Below are 27,641 nucleotides of genomic sequence, written 5' to 3'. Positions count from 1 at the left end.
TTACTTTTAGGAATTTTTGGTCCTCAACTTCCTACTTAATTCGGACTTTCTTACTTTTTATTTTGAGTGTCATTGACAAGTATTTTGTAAACGAAATGACCGTCTGACACAAATACAAAGTTTCAATCCTCTTATCTATGAAGAGTTTACACACATATTGATCCACAAGGAAGACCAATATCAAAGAACAAAAAAACATAAGTTAGAAAAAAGGTTTGATCTTTGTAAAAATTAAACTTGGTGATAACAAATCACTTTGAGGCATATTGATCATTAGATGTCATCTGTTCTCTCTCTAATTGACATACATCTAACCATCTCTTTGAATCTAAAAGGTTTAAAACATTTACCACTAATAAAAGACTATCAGCTGTTAGCATTAAAACAAAATCAAATTGTAATTTTATGTTGTATTTTAATAACCAACAATAGCATACACATTTTGCATATGTGAACAATATAAAATGATATAAAATGCTCTTACATAATTATAAAGACACAACATATAAAATGGAAGCACACAATTTATAAATGTCTAAAATATGATTTGTCAAACTCATAGCTCTGCATCGACTGCTTTCTGCTTGTAAGTTAAAATAGAATATCAGTTATAAAAAAAATTAAGGGGATTTCTCAGAAAGGAAACTTCACTTTTAAAGCAGCAAAACATAACACAGTATATTGCTGACTTATAGAATTTAAATGGATATAATTATGCATTCTACATCATCTACAAAAGCTAATGCTGATGCAATTTTCTACAATTAAGCAAGATTATTTTCTATTCTAATTGTATGTTAAGTTCTTGTTACATATCATAATTTACTTTTGATAACATCTCTAGATGACAACCTTTTCTATTATTCTCATTGGAATATAGGCTTTCAATCCTTACATTCAGCAACAATTTAATCTTTCGAAGATATCAATCAGTAATATATTAAATAAAAAATCAAAATAATTGACACTTTATATGTAAATTGGAATTTCAGGGAGACAAATTCATTGAGAGCACTGCTCTTATTACCTAATCCCAATTATTTATTACTTGTATATTGTGTATTAATTTACTCTTGTAAAAATACAAGATGAATTCTCAAAACACATCTGGTGTACAAAATTATAAACCCAGTTTTTAACAGAACATATAAAATATTTATATACTCCCACAGTGTAAATATTTCTAAACAAATTTCAACAATGGATATGCATCTGTGCCTGAAAGACATGTTTAAAGATATCTGATTGTTTAAATTCTTGCAGGTAATTTCAATGCATTTTCAGAAAGATATGTTAATGAGGTATTATCATATGACACTTTGCTTTAAGGTGGTACCCAACACTTTCACTAAAATTAATTTGGCTTGTTTAATTTTCATAAAATTTTGACAAAGTATTTATTTTGACCCTTTAACAAAAATATATAAATTTCAAAAATTTTGAACCAACCATTTTATCAGAAAAAAAATTACACTGGTTATATAGCAGATTGACAAACACCAATTTTGATCATTGAGAAGCTTAATATTCCCCTTACAACACAACGTAATTAAAACGTTTAGATGACTTTACAGAGTTATCTCCCTGTAGTCTTAGGTACCACCTTAAACAGACAATGTGAAGTTGGAATTGGAAACATACTAGCTCACAAGATAAGTTATTCTATGGAACCTATCACAATATTCTACACATTAAACTCATTCCAAGCCAACCAGTCAAATATGACTTTTGGCATCATCAGTTTGATTGTTAAATTTTCATTGACTTTTCTGAAAATATCTTTTGTCATTTTTTACAAATTCATTTGCTTAATTATACAATGAATACAGATTTGGTTCATTTTGAATAAATGATAACTAGAGTTCTCAGAAGACTCTCAGTGAGGCAAATCAACATTTCTCAAAAGTTTGGCAAGTCCTAAAAATCAAATTGGTCCATTTTCCAGACATTTTATAGAGCCCCAGCTTAAGGAGGTAGACCTAGGTTAAAGGAAATAACTCTTAAAATCATCAGTACGTTTTTGTCAACCATTTTCAAAAATTTATTCTAAGCTTCTAGGTTACATAGATTATTTTAATCTGTTTCAGGTAAATGCTTAAAATACATTGATGAACTTGACATTTACAAACGCATAACTGATTTACAGAGTTATCTCCCTGAACCAAGGTCTACCCCCTTAAGTTTGATATCAGGTCCATGTTTTACAAAAAAACATCCACTAAAAATTCTTCTCAGGTGACATAAACAATTCCGTAAACTTTGATACATTTTAGATTTACTATGAAAGGCAGGTTAGTACTCATATTGATTCACTACTGAGAAACAGGAATGACAGTACGACAAATAACAACAATCTTATTACGTCAATCACAGGAATGGCTTGAACAATATGTATAACATTATCTTAAATAAGCATAGCTCAAAACTTCAACACTCATGTAAAATCTAATTGAATAATCAATGGAATATGTATCAATGTCTACTTTCAGAAATATTAAAAATGCAAACAACATTTATTTTTCTTGTGATGTTAAAATTACAATGGCAAATATGTGATTAACCATATATGTTTTTTTTAAAAGCTTCATCTATAAATGTTTCATTTGTCTATTAACTTTTTCTTCAAATATGTTTTGCATTAACTGATTTAATTTGTGATGACTTCTTCATACTTTGCTATAAATAAAAATTCCCTCTTTAGAAGTATACACAGATAACTATCAATATTTTTTTTTTTTTTTTTGCCTTTACAATATATAAACATGTCTGGCATAATGGCATAAAACAATTTAAAAATAAGTGGAATATATAACAGCTTAATACAATATAAACATACTAAGCATAATGTCAAAATATTATGTAAATATTAAGTAAGTAATGCCACTTGATATATAAATTTCATACAATAAAATATGTAACAAGGGTGGATGCATACTGTTAAAAAAAGTCATTTGATGAGATATTAATGGTAAAGTATTCAAACAAGTGAGCGGTCATAAACATCAATGAAAAAGACAGCATATAAAAATCACTGACTCTACCAGGAGGTAATTTGTTTTATATGAAAGAGATCTGACTTCAATATCTATTTTTACAAAATTGTGTAATATGAAGAGATATGGCTTCAATGTGTTTTTCTACACATATGTGTGAGATTTGATATGATTGGTGTGTATATAAAAAAAATTGCCTTGTACAGTTGTTTAAACATTTATATTTGCCTGCTTTATTCAGACTTGTTTGTCCCTTAAATATTTGTCAGTTAATTTTTCAATTAAGTCAAATTACATACAATTTATTCATATATTTTAGTATTGAATAATATTGCGGTTAATTTCAAAATGGTAAACAATGTCAAATTTGGTCTTTAAGAAAAAGCTACATTTATTCTATATATTGAAATGAGTGTAAAGGCAATATAAAAAAATATCCAAAATACAACTGCTTACTGTCAAATATTTAAGAAAACTGGGCAAGTAGGAGTATAATTTCTTTAATCTACACTTGTTTTACCTTCAATTTATTGGGGAGATATTGCGACTTTATTAATGCTAATTTTTAACACAATTTATTCAAAAACATGATATACTAAATATGATTGCCATATGATACAAAGGGATTTATAAACAAGATTGTCTTTACATTAAAACGTTTCCCTGTGGCCTGATTGCACATTCTGGTATATCTAAGCTAAATTAGGCAAATACATCAGCAGCGTTAGCATAATAACCTTCACTTAGACAACTAAATATTTTATTAAACCTCTGTTGAAATAGGATTTCTGTTGTATTTAATGTAGTATTTGTAGATTTCAGTTGGAATTGAAGCTTGATGGGTAACTAGACAATTATCATAAAACAGTTTGCTTATAAAAAATACAAACACTCTTGACTATTCAATTATTTGACTTTTTTATTGAAAATTATTTGAACCCTTTGCAAATCTGACTATGAACAGATGGATCTTTTCCCTTTAACCATATGATATCTGTTAAAAGATAACATGAAAAAATCTCATTAGTAACATACACAAACATATATATATAAAACTCCTTTTTTCTTGTTGGAAACTCCATGATATGATCTGTTAATAACATTTAACACAAACATAACAAATTGAGCAATAATAAAACATGTATAAAACTATATAAAATGATAAAAACAATATCTGAACAAAACATATACTGATTACTACATAAGTAGATATTATAACCTTTCTTAATCATGATCCTTGTGAATTTCTAGATCACATCTTCTATCTCATACCAGTGTTGAAAATAAATGCCTTTTAGATCACATTATTGGAATGTAGTTTTATATCTTCATACCCAAAAAAAGAAACAGTAAATTTTCTGAACAGGGCGGGCAGAACATTTTGCCAACATGAGGCCACAGAGACACACCTTTTGTGCACAGGTGGAAAATTCAAAATCCACCTGAACAGTAATACATAGCATTATATCTGTCAGTACATTGACATATTGATAATTTACACAGAGGTACAAATCAATGGAATTCAGGAGTTTTTATTCTCAAAAACAAACGTCCTGGATCATCAATGCCTAAACAAGCTAAGAGTAATCTTAAACACCTGACCATAGATTGGTAAACTAAAAAGTCCAGAACCTGTCACTCCTGTACTAAATTATGAACCCCTGTAATAGTTATCCAAAAGTTCACTCATATCATATATAATAGCTAGGCATTCTATAGTTATATAATAAATTATATTGTAAATATAAACAACTTAAATGTAAAACGCAACATGTAACAAACTCTTGTTCCCACTTTCTCCTGTGAATCACTATTTCAAAATCTAGTGCATTGTGGGTAAATTTTTCAAAACAAAACACCAAAATGTTGTTGATGGCTATCCAGGGCATGAAAAATGCAAGTTCAACCAATAAGGTGATATACATTTTTGGGTTTGAATAAAGAAATCAGCCAATGTCATTTTGATTCTGAAATGGGGAATTTACTTCTACACACAATTTTCTAATTAATTCTGTTGATGTAAATGAGATTATGAAAAGAGAAAATAACAATCAGAAGAGAAAAATATAAAAGTCAGTTTAAAAATGGGCTAAAAAGAATGAAAAATGTCTTCTTAGCATTGGCCATCTAATGGCATGAATGGTATACATTTACATTGGCTATCTTATGGTCTATTTATACAATACTGTGGCCATCTTATGGTCTAAAAAGACATTATTGTAGCCATCTAGTGGTCTACAATACATTTTCTTGGCCTTCTAATGGTCCTCACTACCATGGCCACTTAATGGTCCATACTATGTTAGCCATTTAATGGTCCACACTATCTTGGCCACTTAATTTTTGTTGAACATTATAAGACTAAAAATTATTGTGTTTCTACATTTATACTCCTAAGAGTGAACATTGAACACTAAACTAAATCTTCTAAAGCTTTAATACATTTGCATCAATCTATCCATTGTCAATTTTGGCAAAGGTGTTAATAATTGACCTGTTCTCTCTTCTTAAAGCCTAACATAGATGAGAGGTAAAAACTTTTGCTTTTTCAAGGTATCTCCTACATTGGTCTATTTTGTTTTTGGAAAACATCTAAAAGATTTAAATTTTTCTTGATGTGTTTGTTAAAATATGTGTAGCTACAAATTTTTTCAAGGCATATATTTTTTAGTTACTCAAGAACTGAGAAACAAGTTATTTTGTAGTATTATATAGATGGCCATGGCCATAGGCAGAGTCCAAAATGAAAATCTAGATCTCTTTTAAAGATAATCCTGAAAGGAGTTGAATTATTCATAAGAAATGAGCTGCGTCGGATAGAAATCGACCTTATGCAAACGAAATCAATACCTCTGTTAACCTATTGTGGGTTAAAATAATTTCTACAGAAAGTCTGTAATTGTTCCAAAAGTAGGTTTTCATAAGAAGACAATCCTTTTAAACGGACCAAAATGCAGCTTTTATATCTTAGTTATTCCAAAATCGATTTAAGTCTTAGATATGTATATGTGTACACTTGCATAAGGCCCATTTCTATCCGACGCAGATCAAATGATAAAAGCCAAATACCAAGGATTAAATCCTAATATGATTAATACACATTTACAGCAGATTGTCAATAAAAAATTCTTTTACATATATCTTTCCAAATTAGTGTTAAGCAACATCTTCTAAAAGGCCCAAAAATTATGAGTATAATTTCTTATTGCTTGAAACAATGTAAACTTTGCAAACCCCGAAATCATTTGACAAAACAAATCTGTGTTATCTGTTTCGTGTTGTTTAGATGTGTCTATAATCTTTCTGTTTTAGAGTAAAATATCTGACGTTTAAACATTAATAATTTTCCAAAATCCCAAGAATTTTCTCTGTTGACTTATAGAATATCATAATACTTGAGCTAAAGTTATAAACATTAAGATTTCTCCTCTTCTTCTGCGCCATCTTCAAAGTCTAATGACTTCTCTTCACCTGACCATACTACATCACCAGACAACAGTGACAATGGGAACAGTTTCATCTGGAGAAAATCTTCTAACATCTGAAAATAAATAATCATTACATTGTGAAAAAAGAAAGAATTAATATTTCTCATAATTGTAACTTTATAAAATAAATATTTCCAGAACCATCGCTAGTAGCTAACCAAAGAGATATGAACTTAACAGACATCATAGTACAATGGGAGGTTAATAAAATCACTAAAAACAAGATGTTCCGCAGGGGGCAGCTTTATATGACTCGGAGTTCGAATTCTGAACAGTTGGGGGCAAGTATGGACACAACATTCAATTTTGGACCCTTTAAACCTCAATGTGGACCAATGTGATAACGGGGCCCAAATATGAAAAATCTAAATACATGGTTAGATTCAGCATATATCAAAGAACCCAATATATTCAATTTTATTCAAATCAAACAAAGTTTAATTTTGGACCCCTATTTGGACCAACTTGAAAACTGGGCCTAAAATCAAAAATCTAAATACATGTTTAGATTCAGCATATCAAAGAACCCCAAGGATTCAATTTTCGTTGATATCAACAAAGTTTAATTTTGGACCACGATTTGGACCAACTTGAAAACTGACCCCATAAGCAAAAATCTTAATACATGTTTAGATTCAGCATATCAAAGAACCCCAAGGATTCAATTTTTTTTGAAATCAAACAAAGTTTAATTTTGGACCCCAAATTTGGACCAACTTTAAAACTGGGCCCAAGATCAAAAATCTAATTACATGTTAGATTCAGCATATCAAAGAACCCCAAAAATCAAATTTTTGTTAAAATCAAACTAAGTTTAATTTTGGACACATTGGACCTTAATGTAGACCAATTTCAAAACAAGACCAATAATTAAGATTGTACATACACACTTAGAATCGGCATATCAAAGAACCCCAATTATTCAATTTTTGATGAAATCAAACAAAGTTTAATTTTGGGACCCTTTGGGACCCTTATTCCAAAACTATTGGGACCAAAACTCCAAAAATCAATTCCAACCTTCCTTTTATGGTCATAAACCTTGTGTTTAAATTACATAGATTTCTATTGACTTATACTAAAGTTATGGTGCGAAAACCAAGAAAAATGCTTATTTGGGCCCCTTTTTGGCCCCTTATTCCTAAACTGTTGGGACCAAAACTCCTAAAATCAATCCCAACCTTCCTTTTGTGTTCATAGACCTTGTATTTAAATTTCATAGATTTCTATTTACTTCTACTAAAGTTATTGTGCGAAAACCAAGAAAAATGCTTATTTTTTAGGCCCCTAATTCCTAAACTGTTGGGACCAAAACTTCCAAAATCAATCCCAACCTTCCTTTAGTGGTCATAAACCTTGTGTTTAAATTTCATAGATTTTTATTTACTTAAACTAAAGTTATAGTGCGAAAACCAATGTGTCTTTGTACGACGACGACGACGCCAACGTCGTACCAATATAAGACCGCAAAAAAATTTTGCGGTCGTATAAAAATATGACTAGCAACAGTCACAACAAAGCATCTAAAGAAGAATGTGAAATATGCAATATCGAAAAAAATGAAGAAAACAAGGTATTTTGAGATAAGACACTCAATTTCAATCAAAATGATCTGAAATCACTAATGGAAAAATTGGAAGTATAGTGTGTATAATTTCAATCATATTGCATTCTTTCACTGCTGTGTTGATGGACAAGAGTAACAATGCTTCAATCATATTCAATTTTCAATTTTCCAATCAGCATTGATGATGTCCATACAATAGGAAAATTTTCCTGTTATGTCTGATTCAGGTGTCAAGAATCAAGATATTTCATTATTGTTCATAACATATATTGTTTCCTTTGCATGACATTTAATTTTTTTTTTATTGCTCTTTAAATTGACCTTTAACTACCTTAAAACATGTACATAATCTGCTAATCAGTGAAGGGCATCATTGAATAGTTATTTTTGAAGCAAATAACTTCAACCAAGATGGCCAACATGGCTTAAAATAGAACATAGGGGTTATAAGTTTTGTTTCTTTTTCAAATAACTGGAAAAGTTGATAATAAAAAGAAACTAAAAGCAGTTAATTTGTCCTTTAAGGGACATAACTCTGAAGAAGTCTTATTTATTATCAAATGCCTTGTGAGATTTCATAAAGCAACGAAGCGTTTATTTCTTTTGTTTCCTATTTGAAATGTAGACATTTGTATATCATTTACTAGCTCTTTCCAAGTTCTTAATTGAGTGATGTTCAACACCACTTTCAGTACTTATATGCCATTTTGGTGGCGGGAAGTTTATATTGGTTGAGGAAACTGCTTGCACAAACTTCGATTAAAAAACTGACAATTCTAGTCAATTAAGATTAGAGTCCAGCAAACCTGTTAAGTGTGGGATTTGTTCACCTTGGCATTAACAGGCTAGTTTCAGTAGCTACACTATGTTTACTAAGACCACATTATTCAAGATATAGATGACTTTTATTTTTAAAATATCTCAAAGGAGTTGTTATTAAGAGTCTAAACCTACTTAACAATGGAACATTATTGGTAATTGAAAAGAGAGAAGTGTCAGTCCACATGAGAAATTTCTTGTTTTATTGAGGAAAAATCTATAAAATAGGAAAAATTTCACAACCTTCAACCTTGACCTTTGGTAGAGATATTTTGCAATCACACTGTCTGTCCTATGTCTTAAATAGTTAAATGTCAATGATTTAAATTACAACATAAGTGACACTTTATGAAAAAAGGCTGGATACTAGATGTCATTTTAAAACATTGAACTTTCTTGAATTGAGTTCCCAATGTGATAACAAGCCAATGCAAAGATGAGAAAATAAATGAGACTAAAAAAAGGCTCTTATTAAATTAAAATGTCATCTCTTACAAAATAATCTTTGATGAGGTTAATCATGTCAAATGAGAATTCAAAGTATCAAGATATGATGATTTAATTTTTTGAAACTGTTATAAAATATAAATGGTAGTGTTACACAAATGGATAAAACAAGATATGGGACTGATGGTTAGTGTTTAACCTCACTTTCAGTTCATTTAGCTATACAACAGTGGCCAGTAATGATTGGTAGAGAAAACATGAGTGCCTGAAGGGAGCCCACACTTTTGGCAAGAAAACTGGCATACCTCCTCAATTTAGATTTTCATCATATCAGTCTGTCCTTCAAAGAGGAGTTACAATGCACAGACAGAGATAGGTCAAGGTGATTCCTATATACCCCCACTCCCCCCCCCAAAAAAAAAAATATTTACAGTGGTTTAATAACAAAATAATGCTATCAATTTACTTGATCTTACCTCTTTCAAGTGATCTGTTTTTAGTTCTGGAATGTTATACTGGAACCCAGTCTGTTTTAACTTGGAGCCATCTAAGTTAACATGTTTATTGTAGAGTAGTTCCTAGAAAAGAACAATAAATAGTTTAATGGTATACAAAGAAAGAAGTGGATTCAATTAGCTTTCTTCAATCGTGGGTACACATTTTTTGATGCATTGGGGAAAACTTGCATATTCATGGATATTTGATTTTGTGGCTTTGCCAATGTCTCAAATTCAAGCCTATATTGAATTTGCAATTTGTTAACATTGAAATTCCTTGTTCACCAATACACACAATTGGTATCCAACAAATAGTAATGAATTTACAGTATCAGCTGAATATAAATAGAAAATGACCTGATGTATTTAACAAACACAAGTAATAATCTTTTTTAAACATGGATTATTAATCTGTTTTGTGATTAAAAGTGTCTTTTTATCTTTTATAATTGTTTACATAAAAGGTAAAGGTGAAAATAGACATGTATTAAAGAGCAATAACTCCAATAAAGATGCATCAAACATTTTTTTCTTCAAGACTTAATTATTGATCTTGTCTTGCTGATTATTTATCCATTTTTAAGATTCTAACTATCTATCATGATTTTTACATAAGGCAAAAATGCTAAAATTGGTATAAATCGTGATCATCTACCCAGGGTTCCATGTTCTCTACAGAACTTTATACAGGGTACTAACCTGATCTATAAATGGATTTAATGGAGTGTTCTCTATATTGTCTTTCTGACAGGCATCTACCCAGGGTTCCATGTTATCTACAGAACTATATACAGGGTACTAACCTGATCTATAAATGGATTTAATGGAGTGTTCTCTATATTGTCTTTCTGACAGGCATCTACCCAGGGTTCCATGTTATCTACAGAACTATATACAGGGTACTAACCTGATCTATAAATGGATTTAATGGAGTGTTTTCTATATTGTCTTTCTGACAGGCATCTACCCAGGGTTCCATGTTATCTACAGAATTATATACAGGGTACTAACCTGATCTATAAATGGATTTAATGGAGTGTTTTCTATATTGTCTTTCTGACAGGCATCTACCCAGGGTTCCATGTTATCTACAGAACTATATACAGGGTACTAACCTGATCTATAAATGGATTTAATGGAGTGTTCTCTATATTGTCTTTCTGGCAGGCATCTACCCAGGGTTCCATGTTCTCTACAGAACTATATACAGGATACTAACCTGATCTATAAATGGATTTAATGGAGTGTTTTCTATATTGTCTTTCTGACAGGCATCTACCCAGGGTTCCATGTTCTCTACAGAACTATATACAGGGTACTAACCTGATCTATAAATGGATTTAATGGAGTGTTTTCTATATTGTCTTTCTGGCAGGCATCTACCCAGGGTTCCATGTTCTCTACAGAACTATATACAGGGTACTAACCTGATCTATAAATGGATTTAATGGAGTGTTTTCTATATTGTCTTTCTGACAGGCATCTACCCAGGGTTCCATGTTCTCTACAGAACTATATACAGGGTACTTACCTGATCTATAAATGGATTTAATGGAGTGTTTTCTATATTGTCTTTCTGACAGGCATCTACCCAGGGTTCTATGTTATCTACAGAACTATATACAGGGTACTAACCTGATCTATAAATGGATTTAATGGAGTGTTTTCTATATTGTCTTTCTGACAGGCATCTACCCAGGGTTCCATGTTCTCTACAGAACTATATACAGGGTACTAACCTGATCTATAAATGGATTTAATGGAGTGTTTTCTATATTGTCTTTCTGACAGGCATCTACCCAGGGTTCCATGTTATCTACAGAACTATATACAGGGTACTAACCTGATCTATAAATGGATTTAATGGAGTGTTTTCTATATTGTCTTTCTGACAGGCATCTACCCAGGGTTCCATGTGTTTATCATTTATTTCTTCTACTACGCTAGACATGTTCACCTTAAATTATAACATACAATAACATAATTTTAGGTTAGGGAGCTACCATTTGATTTTTATGGGGGGGGGGGGGGGGGGGGGGGGGGGCTAGGATAAAAAAATTTGTCCTGCATTTTTTTTTTAGCTGTAATCTCTGTCCTGCCTTTTTATTTTTCACTCTGTTCGGTCCTGCCTTTTTTTGTTTTTTAGTTTATCCTGACTTTTTTTACCTAAATTGTCGTCCTGACTTTTTTTTTTTGCAAGTGTCTCATCCTGCCTTTTTTTTTTACTCAAAACTCCTGTCCTGCCTATTTTTTTCAAATTTCCTCCTAGCCCCCCCATAAAAATCAAATGGTAGCTCCCTTACTGTAACGTGTAAACTCCATATGTTCTAAAATCCAAATACTATAAATTCAGAAATTTTCATGGGCATTCTTTTATTGCAATTTATTAACAATGAACAGAAATGAAATATTAAAAATTGTTTCTGTAGTCTGCATACAAATCTATAGAAATTTTATATTTCTTTAAACTTTTAATTTTATATAAACCTAGAAAATAAATCAACAAAAATCAATTTCACACTAATAATAAAGATTCATTCAACAGTATATACAACTAGATGTGTCAAAGCGACATGAATGGCCCCGTCCCAAAAAGTTGAAAAATCTGCAATTTGAATAACACATGTGGACACAAACATGATGGTAGTCTAACAGCTCAAAATCTGAAGGCCTATAGAAAAAAAGTCTGTTTAACTGTGATTTTCAACATTTTATCAAAGTCCAAAGCCTGTAATTTGGGCTAAAATTGGCGGAGTGGAACAACATTTAAACTTGATCTGTAACTCATCATACTTTACTCACATATCAAAATTCAGTCCAATATCAGAAGGCGTTTAGAAAAAAGCCCGTAATTTCGGCAAAAATTAGTGGAGCGGAACAAACTTAAACTTGATCTGTAACTAATCATAGTTAACTCACATATCAAAAATCAGACCAATATCAGAAGGCGTTTAGAAAAAAAGTCTGTATAACTGTGATTTTCAACAATTTATCAAAGTCCAAAGCCAAGGACAAGGACAAGGGTAAAACTATATGGCACCGACAACTTTGTTGCAGGGCCATAACAACAATTTATCAAAGTCAAAAGCCAGTCATTTCAGCAAAAATTAGCAGAGCGGTATGAAACTTAAATTTTACGGACGCCATCACGAGTTGGTTGACCGTTATGGAATAACCGTTTCACAAATGATATCGGATATGTTCCATACGTCGTAACTACCATCCCCTTCCCTTTCATGAATGTGACCTACAGAATTAGATTATTTACCGGATTTGTTATCACATAAGCAACACGATGGGTGCCGCATATGGAGCAGGATCTGCTTACCCTTACGGAGCACCTGAGATCACCCCTAGTTTTTTGGTGGGGTTTGTGTTGTTTATTCTTTAGTTTTCTATGTTGTGTCGTGTGTGCTGTTGTTTGTTTGTCTTTTTCATTTTTAGCCATGACGTTGTCAGTTTGTTTTAGATTTATGAGTTTGACTGTCCCTTTGGTATCTTTCGCCCCTCTTTTAAACTTGATCTGTAACACATCATGGTTTACACTCAAACCAAAAATCAGCCCAATATCTGAAGGAATTTAGAAATAAACTCTGTATAATGGTTTGTTGCGGAATGATGGAGTGACAGAATTACGGAATTACAGAATTTCAGAATTTTGGAATTACGGAATTAAGGAATTGCCGAAATTACAGAATTTCGGACAAGGGTAAAACTATATGACACCGACAACTTTGTAGTGGGGCCATAATAAAAAGATTATAACCGATTAGCTATGTTGATAGCAGCACTGTGTTCATAAATAACAAAGCACAAAACATTTGAAACAATCAAATTTGGACATTGGCATTTGGTGGATTTTTTCTGATCATACAAAATCTCCTTATTTTATGTTGATCAGATCTATATGTAAAACAGCTGTAATGTTTAAATTTCAAATTACAGGAAAACCTGCTATAAAGGTCACCTCTATTAAGCAAATAACTTTCAAGTCAGATAGCCTAGGCCTCTTCTAAGTCCTTCTATAATGTTCCTATCCATTTTGAACCTTTTTTTCAATGTCACATCTATTATAACATCTGTTTTAATGATCTACAGGGCAACATTTATATACAGGTTTAACTGTAAATCAAGTTAACAGTAGACTAGAGACTATTTACCTGAGCTATATTGGATAAAGCTGATCCTACAAAGGAACAATTAATACTGAAGATTTCTGACACCAACTCACTGATTCTTCCTTGAGCTGAAACAAATAATTGACAACAGTTAGGTACAATAAATAATTCATGAGGAGGATGCTGTTGCTGATGATCTCAGAAGATGAGTGTCTAGGTTAAAAGGTTTATCTCTAGACGAGTAGAAATATGCTCAATAAATTGACAACTTCACAAGTATGACTTAGAAATCTGGAATGGGGAAGGCACTTGAACATATTGAAAGGGATTTCCATATATCAAAAATTATATTTTTGTTTATGTTAACTAGACAAACAGATTCTTACATACATTGACATAGATACTCATGGATTATCAATATTAATCAGCTATTCCATTAGAATGTATGTGGGAGGGTAGGAAGGGACTTTCAAAATATCCCTACAACCAAGAACCATTTTTTAGATAAATTGCATAAACATCAGGGCTTTCCATTGAAATGGATGTAGAAGGCTGAATTAAAATTATAGGTGGCTATAACATGCCTTCGGCGAAGCCGGACGCCCACCAAGCTGTAAGCTTGGTGCCTTACGGCAGGGGGTCTGGGGGCCGCTCAAGGCCCCCAGAAGCTCTGGCATAAATAGAGCAAAATCCTGCATTCTCGCAATCTCCTGGCACCTAATTTAATCTTTCAAATGACCATTTTTTATGTATGAAATTAAAGAAAGAAAAAAAAAAAACTCAAAGAAATTTCATTTTTTTTTATGTCAGTTTTTTATTTTCATTACCTTATGCTTAAAATTCATTTACTTTTAAAGGAGTTTTATTTAAATAATCATCCGGTTTGTTAGAAATCTTGATCGATTTATTTTGCATAACTACGTGCATTTGTAAACAAATGACCCCCCTTTTCTCTCTAAAGACTGTTACGCGTATTTAAATCATACAATTATTTCTCAAGCATTGACAGAAAATTGATATATACTCTGATTTTCTCTTTTTTTTGTAAACTGTTCAATAAGTCGGATACATAAATCATTTGGAAATGTTATTTATTTGAGGTCGAGTCGCGACAATATTCTACTTTCGTTTTTGACCTTGATTCTCTGAACACCACGTGGGCTTTGAAAAATGAACTTCAAAAGATACTGTTTTCCAGATTCTGAACAATATGATCTACTACACTTTCTTTAATTTGACTAATATTATTCCATAACATAAGATTGTCATCCTATCTGATTGTTTTCACGTTTTTTAAAAAAGCCAAAAAAAGCCAACGAGTTAATGACCATCGGAACGTCTCTATTGTTATCGTTCAATGACCACCGGAACGTCTCTCTTGTTATCTTTGAAAAGAAACGATGCATTCTGACTTTAAATAGCCAACCAATCAGTGACCTGAATTCATGTGAACTATATTTAGCCCAAGGTAAACATTGACTTTTCATCCTTGTTTATCGTGACCGCGACTTAGCGACAATATACGTCTCTCGGCTGCCTGTAAACATTTGAAAAAGATATTTTTTTCTTTTTGAATTTATATTTTTGGCAGTGAAGTAGCCGGCACTTGAAGCCACCGTAAGCGGCGGATTTCCGCCGGCTACCGGCTTCAATGGAAAGCCCTGAAACATGATAAAGGTAATAACGCATACTGAAAAAAAGACCCATGACCTACATTCAACAATTGAACTTCCCTTCCTACCCTCCCACAAACATTTTAATGGAATAGCCCTAATTAAATAATCAAATTTCAAAGTCTTGGATGAACTAGTACTTACTAGTATTGCCTTCATCCACTACATTATACAATTCCCTGTTCTGGCCATGCAGACAAAGATGCCAGACAGCTCGACAGACATCATCTACATGCACTGTATTCATCTTTAAATCCTTGGTCCATAGCATCTTCATCTTCTGTCGGATGTATTTGTATATAGCACCGATTAGTAATCTAGGAGCTATCAAAATAAAAGGAAAATTACTTTAAAAGGATGTTCCATTTAAACATACATAGTACACAGGGATGGTGAAAATTTAGAAAGTTACTTGCATTTCCTCTGTATTCAACACCCACTTACAGGATTTTAAAGAGCCTTTCCTAGGATACATGTAAAAAAAACGCCTTTTAGATTGATATATATATTTATATATCTATATATATATATATGCTATATCTATTCACTTTTAAAATACAATAAATTACATAAATATTCTGAAAAATTGTTTTGAAGGCCTTACTTTGCCTTATTTTGCTCACATCCACTTCATTTGAACTATGGTGGATAGTTGTCTTATTGGTAATCATACCACATCTCCTTATTTCTTTAATAATGGTAGTAAATAATATACAGTTTGTGAAAAAGTTGTGGGCTTGTAGTAAATTTGAAGAATACTCTCTAAATAAATTATATTCAATAAGGAAGAACAGAATTCACACCAAAGATTGGTAGCACAATGGCTTATTCCACCAATAAAAACTGCAGGTTTGACTGTATGTAATATTGATTATTGCCATTTCAGAAAAACGTTGCATACAATTTCACAATGAACTCCTGACTGCCTGGGCAACTACAATGAGACCACCAAAGCATTTTTTTTTTGTATCATGGGGGTCTCATTGGGGGGTTCCGATCCTGGATCACGCTTACTGTTTTGTCAGATTCCTGTATCCCTCTTACACTATGTACGTAAGCAATTCTCATTTTTTTGTCATTTCCCAGGTCCCGCTAGACCTAATTTCCCATTTTTAGGACACAATAATTTGACTTTCCCCGTGTCACGCTTACCAAAAATCGGCAATCCCGCGTCATGCTTAGACTTCAATGAGACCCACTACAATTTTATACAATGAACTCCTGACTGCCTGAGCAAACTACAATGTGACCACCAAAGCATTTTTGTTTATCATAACCACAGCATGCTTTGTGATTATAACTTACTTAAGCTATTTCTATCACCAATACCATACACTATAGCAGGTCGGATAATTACAAAATTCAGATCTGGAATGTTTTGAAGATGATTTTCTACTAATAATTTGTGTTTGGCAAGTTTGGTCCATGGAGAGCATTTGCAGTCTTCTTTACAAGGTTTCTGTAAAAACAAAAAAAACGTGAGATTAAAATTACTTCATTACAGGACACCATTAAAAAATGATACTTTGTTTGATGTCTATCCATGCCTTGAAGGGTTGGGTAGGAAGGAAGAGATTTTTTTGGTCTACAACATGAGTTTAAAAAAGAAATATGAAACAATGTGTTATAAATTTTGTTCAGGTGAGCTGCATTTCAGGTGGATAGGTATACAACATCAAACAATTCAAATCTTATTTTTGGCCTCAATCATGTCCTTTGATTTACTTTTACCATTTTTTCACATGGTGTTATCTTTATTAGGTATCTTCTGTCCCTTTTTTTTCTACTCTTCTTTAAATCTTTTACATTTTTTCATTCTGTTGTTGATATTTATAGATTATCGGTGATCATCTCAACGAGATTGATTTTCTCGCTTGAGGACGACGAAAGCGAGAAAGGCAATCGAGTTGAGATGAACAACAATAATCTTTTTATCACTATTTTAACTATGAGGACGTTGTCAATTTCATGTCAATTTCGTTAGCAATGCCACGTGCATGCTTAGTTTCTAGTGATAATTTTTCATCTCACAAGCGAGAAGCATGATATGAAAATTATCACAAAAAAAAGATCAAAGGAAAAATGCACAAAATAGCGATAATGTTAGTTTATTTGTTGTTTTTTATAACTGTGGTGTACCTTCAAAAGCCTGTTTTTGGATGAACTAAACCCTCTAATCAGTAATTCAAACTAGATCTTTTTGTAATGATTGATTGTTTGTTGCTTAATGTCCAGTGGCAAATTATTCATGTATATTCAGGACGAAAATCTCTTTGTAGGTACTGCATCTATTCTTTCAGTTATTCATAGGGTTACAAGGCTTAAACCATTACATGTGGAAGGTAGGAAGAGCATTTTTATATTTTGACATTAGTAGTTAGTCATTTGTTTTCGTGTATTCATTATTTTTTGTTGGATACCAATTTTCATGGTTTTCGTGGATACAGGTGAACCACAAATTCAAATGTTCAACAAATTACAAACTTTCTTTATTCTTTGTGTGCGGCATTTGGAAAAACCAGGATATCATACATCCATTATAATGCAAGTTTTCCCCAATCCACCAAAAGTAAAACCCACGAAAATAAATGAATCCACAGTATGCAAAATTATTTCAAAATGATGCGGTTTGTGCTGTTCTACTCTACCACATCCATTTTAATGAACTAGCCATAATACAATCCTACCTTTTCTGAAGAATTCATCTGACCAGCAGAAAATTCTATATATCTTTTAATATTACGTCTGGCTGCTTCTTGGGCACAGTTATCACTTAAACTGACCACGCCTTCTTGATATACCTGTAAATATAATAAAAACGTCAGAACTTAATTTGACCACACCTTCTTGATATATCTGTAAATAATAATAATAAAAACGTCAGAACTTAATTTTGCATGACCTTTTTATATTACAGTGCCCATTAAAGTGTAGTTTTCATAAAATTGCTAAGTGAGTCTTGTACTTTATAGTGCAGAGTACCATTACACCATGCTTCACTCATTTTAAAAGATCATAATTCATTGGTCAACATCAAAATTTCAACCAATCAGTTTCAAGAGCTACGAAACCTTAAAAAGTTTGACTATTGTTTTTCCGTTGGTTTTTAATCCTAATCTTGTATATAATCATAAAATCACGATGAACTTTTGTTATGTTTCTATTCCAGGTCAAGAGTCTTAAATTCATTAGTTGTTGTTGATTCTTTTCTGTCCTACCATGCATACATTTGAATTTGAATTTCTTAAATAATATTGTTATAAATGATTTTTATTTATTTATTATTTTTTTTAAAGTGATTTTTATTTACTTGAAGAAGCTAAAAAAAATATACCCATATCAGTTAATTATAATGTTTGAATAATCTCCCCTTAATTTTCTCAAAAATTCACTTGTATAAGTAAATTTTTCTTACAATCCCACAAAAATTTTCAAGTTTTGACATGTAAAATCATGCCTTTATTGATTTTTCCCAGTTTAGCTCATAATTTTTTATTTGAGTTCAATGTTTCATCTCAATAATTCAACAGAGAAACTGATTGTGCAGCCTTCAAAAATTGACCCTTGGGGGCTTGTAAATGGTCAGTGTTCTGAAGATAACAGACAAATGGGATTTTCATTGTCCATGAAATTACACTTAAATGATAAATAAAGACATCTGCAAAGGGCAGACAATTTAAAATTCTATTAGAGCAAAGAAATCATAAGAATTCAAGAAAAGAAGAAAGGATGACTTTTTAACTTATGCAAGTAAAAAAATCTGAATGTCTAAGGGACGTAACTAAGCCATTTTTTTAAACCTAATATATAAGTAAATAAAAGTCGCTTGTACAAGTATCCTACAAATGAACTTATATGTGTATATTTATTTTTATTTTCTCAAGTAAATGAAAATTACTTGTATAAGTAGTACCCCTGACTGCCATATTTTTCATGTCAGCAGCTTTTTCAGTCGCCTATACTGTGTCCGTTTTTTCCATTGCTGAGGCCATTGGCACACAAGTGGTCATTGGTGACTTACAGTTGTTATTTCTAAGTGTTTTGGTCTCTAGTTGATATTTGTCTCATTGGCAATCTTTTCACATCTTCTTATACTTTTTTTTATATTCCAATTGTTTTTATTAAACATAATATAAAACCTACAGGTTCAGTTTGTCCATATTTAGTTTCAGCCTAAAGTACATTGGTTGGAGTTGGTTAATGTCTGTCATATAATTGGTTTAATTTTAAATTACAGTTTTAAATTAAGGGGGTTCGTGGGTCTAAATCATTTATATAGGATTTCTCTATATTTTTCTATAAATGAACTTTATCTTAAAGTTAACAGAAAAATAAAATAAAAAAGTGCGGTCACCGTTCATTTGCGCTCACAATCTGCCTTCGAAAGAAGCATACATTTCTGTAAAGGTGTTTTTTTTCTGTTGAAGTAATAGGAGAAATAAAGGTAATATCGAAAAAAAAGAAAGAAATTTATAACAGAAATCGTTCAAATTTTACAATAATTTTGTTTAAGTACAGCTTATATGGAAATTATATAAAAAAAATATAGGTCACCGATGCGTTAAAAAAGATATTTCAATTTTAAAGCCAAAAAATGGCATTTTTCCACCAAAGGGAGATAATTTGGAACTTTTTCAATGATGTATACATTTTAAAAGTCATCTGGGGCCAACACAAATTGTTTGTTTTGAATGATTTTTATACCATATGATAAGTAACAGCTTCAAAAGGTAACAAATAAAAATTTGAAATGAAAACAAATGTTTATTTTTTTTCTGAAATTTTTATACCCTCGAGCCTCCTTAATGTGTTACTTATTATCTTTTTAATTAGTTTATATCTGGGCCTTTTATAGCCGAAAATACAGTAGGCATTTTGCTCATTGTTGAAAGCATATATATTTTACCAGATCTTCTTATTTTTATATTTCAATTGTTTTTCTTAAACATGATGTAAACCTACCGGTTCCGTCTGTCCATATTTCGTTTCAGCAGCCAGATTAATCACATAATCATACTCTCCGTCAAGGTCTGCGAAAGCATTCTCTACTGACTCTGTAATCAATTATCATAAATAATGTCATCACGATCAAATTAACAAAACTTAGTAAATACAATTAAAAGAAAATGTCTGCATGATCTGTTTTCGTTTAACTTTAGCGATTAAATCATTTTTGCAAACACTGCTTACGACTAAACACCACTTTGATAGGTTCTTCTGAGGAACATTTTACTTGCATTGGGGGATCCAGGTGGGGGTCCAGGGGTTGGAACCCCCCTTTTTTTTGACGATCAATGCATTTGAATGGGAGCATATAGTTGGAACCCCCCCCCTTTACTCTGGGTTGGGAACCCCACCTTTTCAAAATGGCTGGATCCCCCCCTGACTTGCAATTAGCAATAAACTGGCTGTTTGTTTATCCCTCATTGTTTGGGTTCATGTTCCTAAATCCTAAGTTTTATGCGTAGTACCTTGTGGACTGTATCCTAATTTTTATGTGTAGGACTAGTACTTTGTGGACTGTAATGTCTATTTTGTTTGTTTTTGTTTTTGACCATTTGTTTCACTTTCAATTATGATTTTGATTGTCCCAATTATACAATTCTATCTTTCCTCTCTTTTTCTGGTTTATTTAAAATAGTTTGAAATTATTCTGCTTTCAAATCAATATCAAGACTTTATATGTATACATGTTTATTTTTATGAAATTTTTTTATTACATGTTTTCTTTTTTGTGTTTACCTCATATTTCCTTTTATTCACTGTAACTTGTGTGTGCATTAATCATTGAACACAAATGCATGACACGGGTTATGTTCTTCTCATATATGTTATGATGGTATGATACTAAACCCCTAACGGGAAGGATTGTGCCTGATGTTCATATGATGAAATCATAATCTTTCAGTCAGTTTAATTGAAGTCTGGAGCTGGCATGTCAGTTAACTGCTAGTAGTCTGTTGTTATTTATGGATTATTGTCATTTTGTTTATTTTCTTTGGTTACATCTTCTGACATCAGACTCAGACTTCTCTTGAACTGAATTTTAATGTGCGTATTGTTATGCATTTACTTTTCTACATTGGCTAGAGGTATAGGGGGAGGGTTGAGATCTCATAAACATGTTTAACCCCGCCGCATTTTTGCGCCTGTCCGAAGTCAGGAGCCTCTGGCCTTTGTTAGTCTTGTATTATTTTAATTTTAGTTTCTTGTGTACAATTTGGAAATTAGTATGGCGTTCATTATCACTGAACTAATATATATTTGTTTAGGGGCAAGCTGAAGGACGCCTCCGGGTGCGGGAATGTCTCGCTACATTGAAGACCTGTTAGTGACCTTCTGCTGTTGTTTTTTCTATGGTCGGGTTGTTGTCTCTTTGACACATTCCCCATTTCCATTCTCAATTTTAATATTAATGTTGCCAAATTTGAAATGCCAGTTGGTATTTTAGCGAAGCATGTCCTGTTGCATTTTCATAGTAATTTAAAACCAGGTGCTCCGCAGGGCGCAGCTTTATACGACCGCAGAGGTCGAACCCTGAACAGTTGGGGCAAGTATGGACAAAACATTCAAGCCTGATACAGCTCTGAATTTGGATTGTGATCAAATTTTTGACATTACATGGTGTTTTTTTTACACAAAACAAATGTCAAGATTTTACAATTTAATTAAAGATTTCTTCTTCAAACTTTTTAAATCTAAAATTAAATAGTTGACACAGCATAGGTTTCTGACACAGAATGAATGTGGTCTAATGAACTTAAAAAGGTTTTTTTTTGCCTTTGAGTAATTCACTATGCTGTTGAATATTAATCCTCTCAAAAAAATGTTTGAAGAAATTTTCTTTTTATTTATGAAATCTGAAATGAGAAAAATTTAACCCCCCCCCCCCTTTTTCACATCCCTGTTTCCCTTTTTCCAAAACTGATATCAATTCAAATTTCTAATGGAGTTTGCAACAATAACTACTCTTTTAAATACATCATAAAATATTAAAATGCAAAATAAAGTGCTTGTTATCACTGAATGGTAAAGACTGGTTGGTAGTAAAAGTGAATATACATTGTTTATTGTATAAAACAATAAAAAAAACTTCATCAGCAACATTTTATATTGGCAAATTTCCAATGAAGTTATTCATTGTTATTTACATAAAGTTATTGGCAAATAAAAATAGAAAATGACATCATAGTCATGTCTGGCAAATGTCCAACATACATTATCTAAAAACATTTTAGATAAGATAGGGAAAAAAGCTTCATCAGCAACATTTTATATTGGCAAATTTCCAATGAAGTTATTTACATAAAGTTATTGGCAAATAAAAATAGAAAATGACATCATAGTCATGTCTGGCAAATTTCCAACATATATTATCAACTACTATTCTATACAAAGAAAGATAACTCCAATTGAAAATTAATTGCTATTGCACAATATTGTGCAATTAGATATTTATTGCTATTGTGCAATACTGTGCAACTGAAAATTAATTGCTATTGCACAATACTTGATATGGAATCCTGATTTGGACCAACTTGAAAACTGGGCCCAAAATCAAAAATCAAAGTACATATTTAAATAAAGCATATCAAATAAGCCCAAGAATTTAATTTTTGTTAAAATCAAACTTAGTTTAATTTTGGACCCTTTGGACCTTAATGTAGACCAATTTGAAAACTGGACCAAAAATTAAGAATCTACATACACAGTTAGATTTGGAATATCAAAGAACCCATTTATTCAATTTTTGATGAAATCAAACAAAGTTTAATTTTGGACCCCCATTTGGACCAACTTGAAAACTAGGCCAATAATTAGAAATCTAAGTACATTTTTAAATTCAGCATATCAAAGAAGCCCAAGGATTCAATTTTTGTTAAAATCAAACTAAGTTTAATTTTGGACCCTTTGGACCTTAATGTAGACCAATTTGAAAACGGGACCAAAAATTAAGAATCTACATACATAGTTAGATTCGGCATATCAAAGAACCCCAATTATTCAATTTTTGATGAAATCACACAAAGTTCAATTTTGGGACCCTTTGGGCCCTTTATTCCTAAACTGTTAGGACCAAAACTCCCAAAATCAAACCCAACCTTCCTTTTGTGGTCATAAACCTTGTGTTAAAATTTCATTGATTTCTATTTACTTATACTAAAGTTATTGTGCGAAAACCAAGAATAATGCTTATTTGGGCCCTTTTTTGGCCCTTAATTCCTAAACTGTTGGAACCAAATCTCCCAAAATCAATGCCAACCTTCCTTTTGTGGTCATAAACCTTGTGTCAAAATTTCATAGATTTCTATTCACTTAAACTAAAGTTATAGTGCGAAAACCAAGAAAATGCTTATTTGGGCCCTTTTTGGCCCCTAATTCCTAAAATGTTGGGACCAAAACTCCCAAAATCAATCCCAACCTTCTTTTTGTGGTCATAAACCTTGTGTTAAAATTTCATTGATTTCTATTCACTTTTACTAAAGTTAGAGTGCGAAAACTAAAAGTATTCGGACGATGACGACGACGCAACGACGCCAACGTGATAGCAATATACGACCAAAAAATTAAAATTTTTGCGGTCGTATAAAAATTGAAAATATTTGTAAATGTACATTAAATCTACTTACTTGGGTTTATAAGATTGCAATGTTTGAATTCTACTTCAGGCAGAGCAAATATCTCCTTCAAAAGACATACATATATATCATACTTAATCAAGTAAATTTTCTGTATGGATGAAACCTTTTTTCTTTTATTTCGTAATTTCTTTTACTGAATTACATATTGCGTTGTGACAGACTTTGACTTATTACAATAAATAGCTAAAAAATTAATGAATTTAAAAATAATGTCAGAGAAACATTAAAATAATGCCAAGGTAATATGACCCTTGTTACAATCAATGTTTTATAAAATTTAGTTTGTTTATTTAATAATGTTATTCCTTTTGTCTACTGAAAACACAGAATAAAGTGTTGAAATACTGAAAAGTTATAAAATGATAAAGTGTGGCCTAGCCTTAAATGTGACAAGAACTTAGGGATGCCATTGAAGATGGAACTATTGCAATTCTCAGACTGATATGCTAAACAATTATTTTATACAGCTTTTCTTTCATATGACAAGGAAAAAAATATTTCTTCAGGCAAATAGAATCCAACTAAATTTCATAGAATTTAGCCTCGGGTCTGTAGTTTTAAAAGTTAAATGTAAATACTAGACTAACCTTGTGTCTTGGACTAAGCCATGCCATGGGAGGTGGCACTTTGTCAGCTACTCTCACCTACAAAATTTACATATAAATGTAGACAAAATAATATAATAAAAAAAAATGCAACATTGAAGAAGAGAAACATGTTTGCATTCTGCCAGAAAGTCGCCAAATTACATTTGTGTAACTGAATTAACTTACAATTGAAAATACATTGTAATTGGCTTTTCATCTCATATGCATTTAATATCATGAATAAACATGTATTAATTGTTTTAAACTTTAAACAATTGGACAGTGGTTAGTGTGCATCAAATAGATATTATATATATGTATGTATGGAAGAATTAAATATGTGTTACTATGTTATGATAATATGAGTTGAAATACTGGTTGGTTTTTGTTTTTTGTTATGTGATTTCCAGATATTGTTAGAGTATGCCACTATATATATTATGATATGAGTACATGTATGAATAGAATGATTAGATTGCATAAATAATAATTATAATCGTTTAATACCAATTTAATCATTTATGAATATAAGTCAATGATTTTTTATATTTATTTTATTTTATTTATTTTTTGTTTGTTTGTTTTTTGTACTTTTTGTTTTTGTATTGTTCTTTTTTTTGTTTGTTTTTAGTTTAGTTTTTTGTATTTTTGTATTTTTTTTTTTGGGGGGGGGGGGTTTATTTGGTATAGGGAGGGGGATGTTTATAAGCACTGACACTGACAGGTCAAAATGAATAAACTTGTATTGTATTCTTCTTTATAAAAAAAAAATGCATATAGATATTGTATGAGATGAAGAAATACCAAATAAAGAATTATAAAAAAAAATTGTTTTAAACTTGAATTTTGTAACTAACTATTTTATACCACCTAATTATGAATACTGGCATTTGTATAATTATTGAATATTTTTAGCAAAATCAGAGATTACTATTGAGTGGAAGTAGTGGGCTGTTTGAGATAGCGAATGGAAATGTCAAAATCCACTAGGGCAGCGGTGTACAGATAGGTTTTCAATGATGAGCTTGAGTTATTTCCCTTGGCCATTTATTTGACTCACCACATGAACACATGAAACATACCTTACAAACAAGTCTGATGAAAGAGACTTACTAGATCGCAGTGAAGAATTAAGCAAGGTTAAAGGAAATAAACAACGTTCAAAAGAAAACTTTTTCTCAGGTCTAGTGGTCAGTATAACTAGCTGAATTTGGCTAATTTACATGACTTATGAAGGAATTTATGCACTTAGACCTCAAAGATAATGTCATAAGGGAAGTAACTTTGCACACACTGTGTCAATCAAATTCTATCTATTTAGTTTAGTAATGAGGGTTTAGTTTAAGTACATAATATACCTACTTTGCTTATGAGATTATTTTTCACCAAGTATGACACCAGATTTCTTCCTATAAATCCTGTACCTACAACATATAAAAAATATAATATCTCTCAACATGCTCAATACTGTATTATTTTTTTCTCGATCTTCTTTATTTAAGCAACTAATGAGTTTGTAAGTAAATATAAATGATTTTGAATAAATATATTGTCTTGTATTATAAACCACATCAAAAGAGTACAAACATTTTGACAAAAGGAATTCACAATATAGAGAAAATAAATTGCAACAAGTGGGTTAAGAGTTCCAAACAAAACATGAAGGCTGTTATTTGGCACCAGAACTTCAGAAGCGACAAAGCAGAGTTGAGTTTGTGCCAATAAAATATTTGTTTTTGTATATTTGTATTTGTATTTGCAAACTTTACAAACGTATGTTAGAAACAAACAATTTAAACGTGTGAGCACTGAACCCTTTATATCATTTGTGTAAGAAAGAAATGCACTCATAATATCTTCCATCTCAGATAAACATATTTGTTTATGTCTTAAAGTTTAATAGTACAGTCCAAAGGGGGATTTAGAGCAGCCCCCAGCCTCCCTCCTTTTATCTGGTAAAAATTTTACAGGGGTGCCGCCCTCTTAGGAAGTCAAAAGGCTCACGGTCATAAAACTTTCGAGCATGATTTTTGTACTCAGACTTGAAAATCAACCAAACAAATTGCTGGATTTCATGTTTCGAGCATGATTTTTGTGCTCCGAGCACTGAGCAAAGTTTTATGGGCTGTTGAAAATTTTTGTATCCTCCACTTTTTATTTTTTTATAAATATTTCTGAAATTCTGTATCCTAGTAGGGGGTGATCCAGAACTTTTCATAAAGGGGGGGCTGACTGACTTAAAGGGGAGGGGGACTCCAGTGATGCTTCAGTTTTTCCCTATATAATCATCCAATTTTTACCCAAGAAAAGGTGGAGGCTCTGACGATACATGACATGTACATCTACTACATGCATGACATGTATGATGTCTTGTCCATTTTTTAGCCCAGACTTTACATTTTTGATTGCCATACTTAGAGAATATTGATTGAGTCTTTATATATATAATAGTAGGTTAACTGTAAGGATTATTTTCATTTTGTTATCAGTTTTATAGTCAAATATTCATACCACCCAGGATTAAAACTCGTGGACGGACACTGGCTTCCGCCATTTTTAAAGATTGTGAATCATGTGGATCATGTGACCTACAAGGGATTGCAACTCTACTCGCGCGAAATTTACGAACGGAATACATTAATTGTTATTAATTTATTTATTATGACTGTAATATGTTGCATTCCGAAATTGACATATTTGACCTAGATAACAAAACTCCCCCCTCTGAAAAATCACATTGCCAGTCGTTTGCTTGTTCACAAACAAAATGGAGGTTCATGGAAGAGCCTGTCACGAGACACATTGAATCC

The 27,641-nt window shown here is 31.6% G+C and overlaps 1 protein-coding gene across 1 annotated transcript; it reads right to left on the bottom strand.

The window, feature by feature from the left end:
• Nucleotides 1-395: 395 nt before the first annotated feature.
• Nucleotides 396-27,421, bottom strand: LOC139496077 (uncharacterized). Its single transcript, XM_071284519.1, has 12 exons — nucleotides 27,343-27,421; nucleotides 26,194-26,255; nucleotides 24,832-24,888; nucleotides 24,233-24,287; nucleotides 20,565-20,656; nucleotides 18,290-18,403; nucleotides 16,908-17,061; nucleotides 15,747-15,926; nucleotides 13,972-14,057; nucleotides 11,655-11,768; nucleotides 9,791-9,892; nucleotides 396-6,534 (listed from the first exon to the last, which is right to left on the bottom strand). The coding sequence occupies exons 1-12, from the start codon at nucleotides 27,383-27,385 to the stop codon at nucleotides 6,409-6,411; spliced, it is 1,185 nt and encodes a 394-aa protein (XP_071140620.1). The 5' UTR covers nucleotides 27,386-27,421; the 3' UTR covers nucleotides 396-6,408.
• Nucleotides 27,422-27,641: the final 220 nt, after the last annotated feature.

This window comes from Mytilus edulis, chromosome 11, assembly GCF_963676685.1.
Source record: "Mytilus edulis chromosome 11, xbMytEdul2.2, whole genome shotgun sequence".
Lineage (NCBI taxonomy): Eukaryota > Metazoa > Mollusca > Bivalvia > Mytilida > Mytilidae > Mytilus > Mytilus edulis.
This window is presented reverse-complemented; position numbering and strand designations above follow the sequence as displayed.

What these genes read in the sequence shown, in the direction of transcription:
- LOC139496077 (XM_071284519.1), bottom strand. Translation starts at nt 27,385, where the DNA reads ATGGCGGAAGCCAGTGTCCGTCCACGAGTTTTAATCCTGGGTG. An exon ending in GGCTTAGTCCAAGACACAAG is followed by an intron (nt 24,288 to 24,831) that starts GTTAGTCTAGTA and finishes TGTCTTTTGAAG; the next exon opens with GAGATATTTGCTCTGCCTGA. An exon ending in AAACAGATCACTTGAAAGAG is followed by an intron (nt 6,535 to 9,790) that starts GTAAGATCAAGT and finishes ATTTATTTTCAG; the next exon opens with ATGTTAGAAGATTTTCTCCA.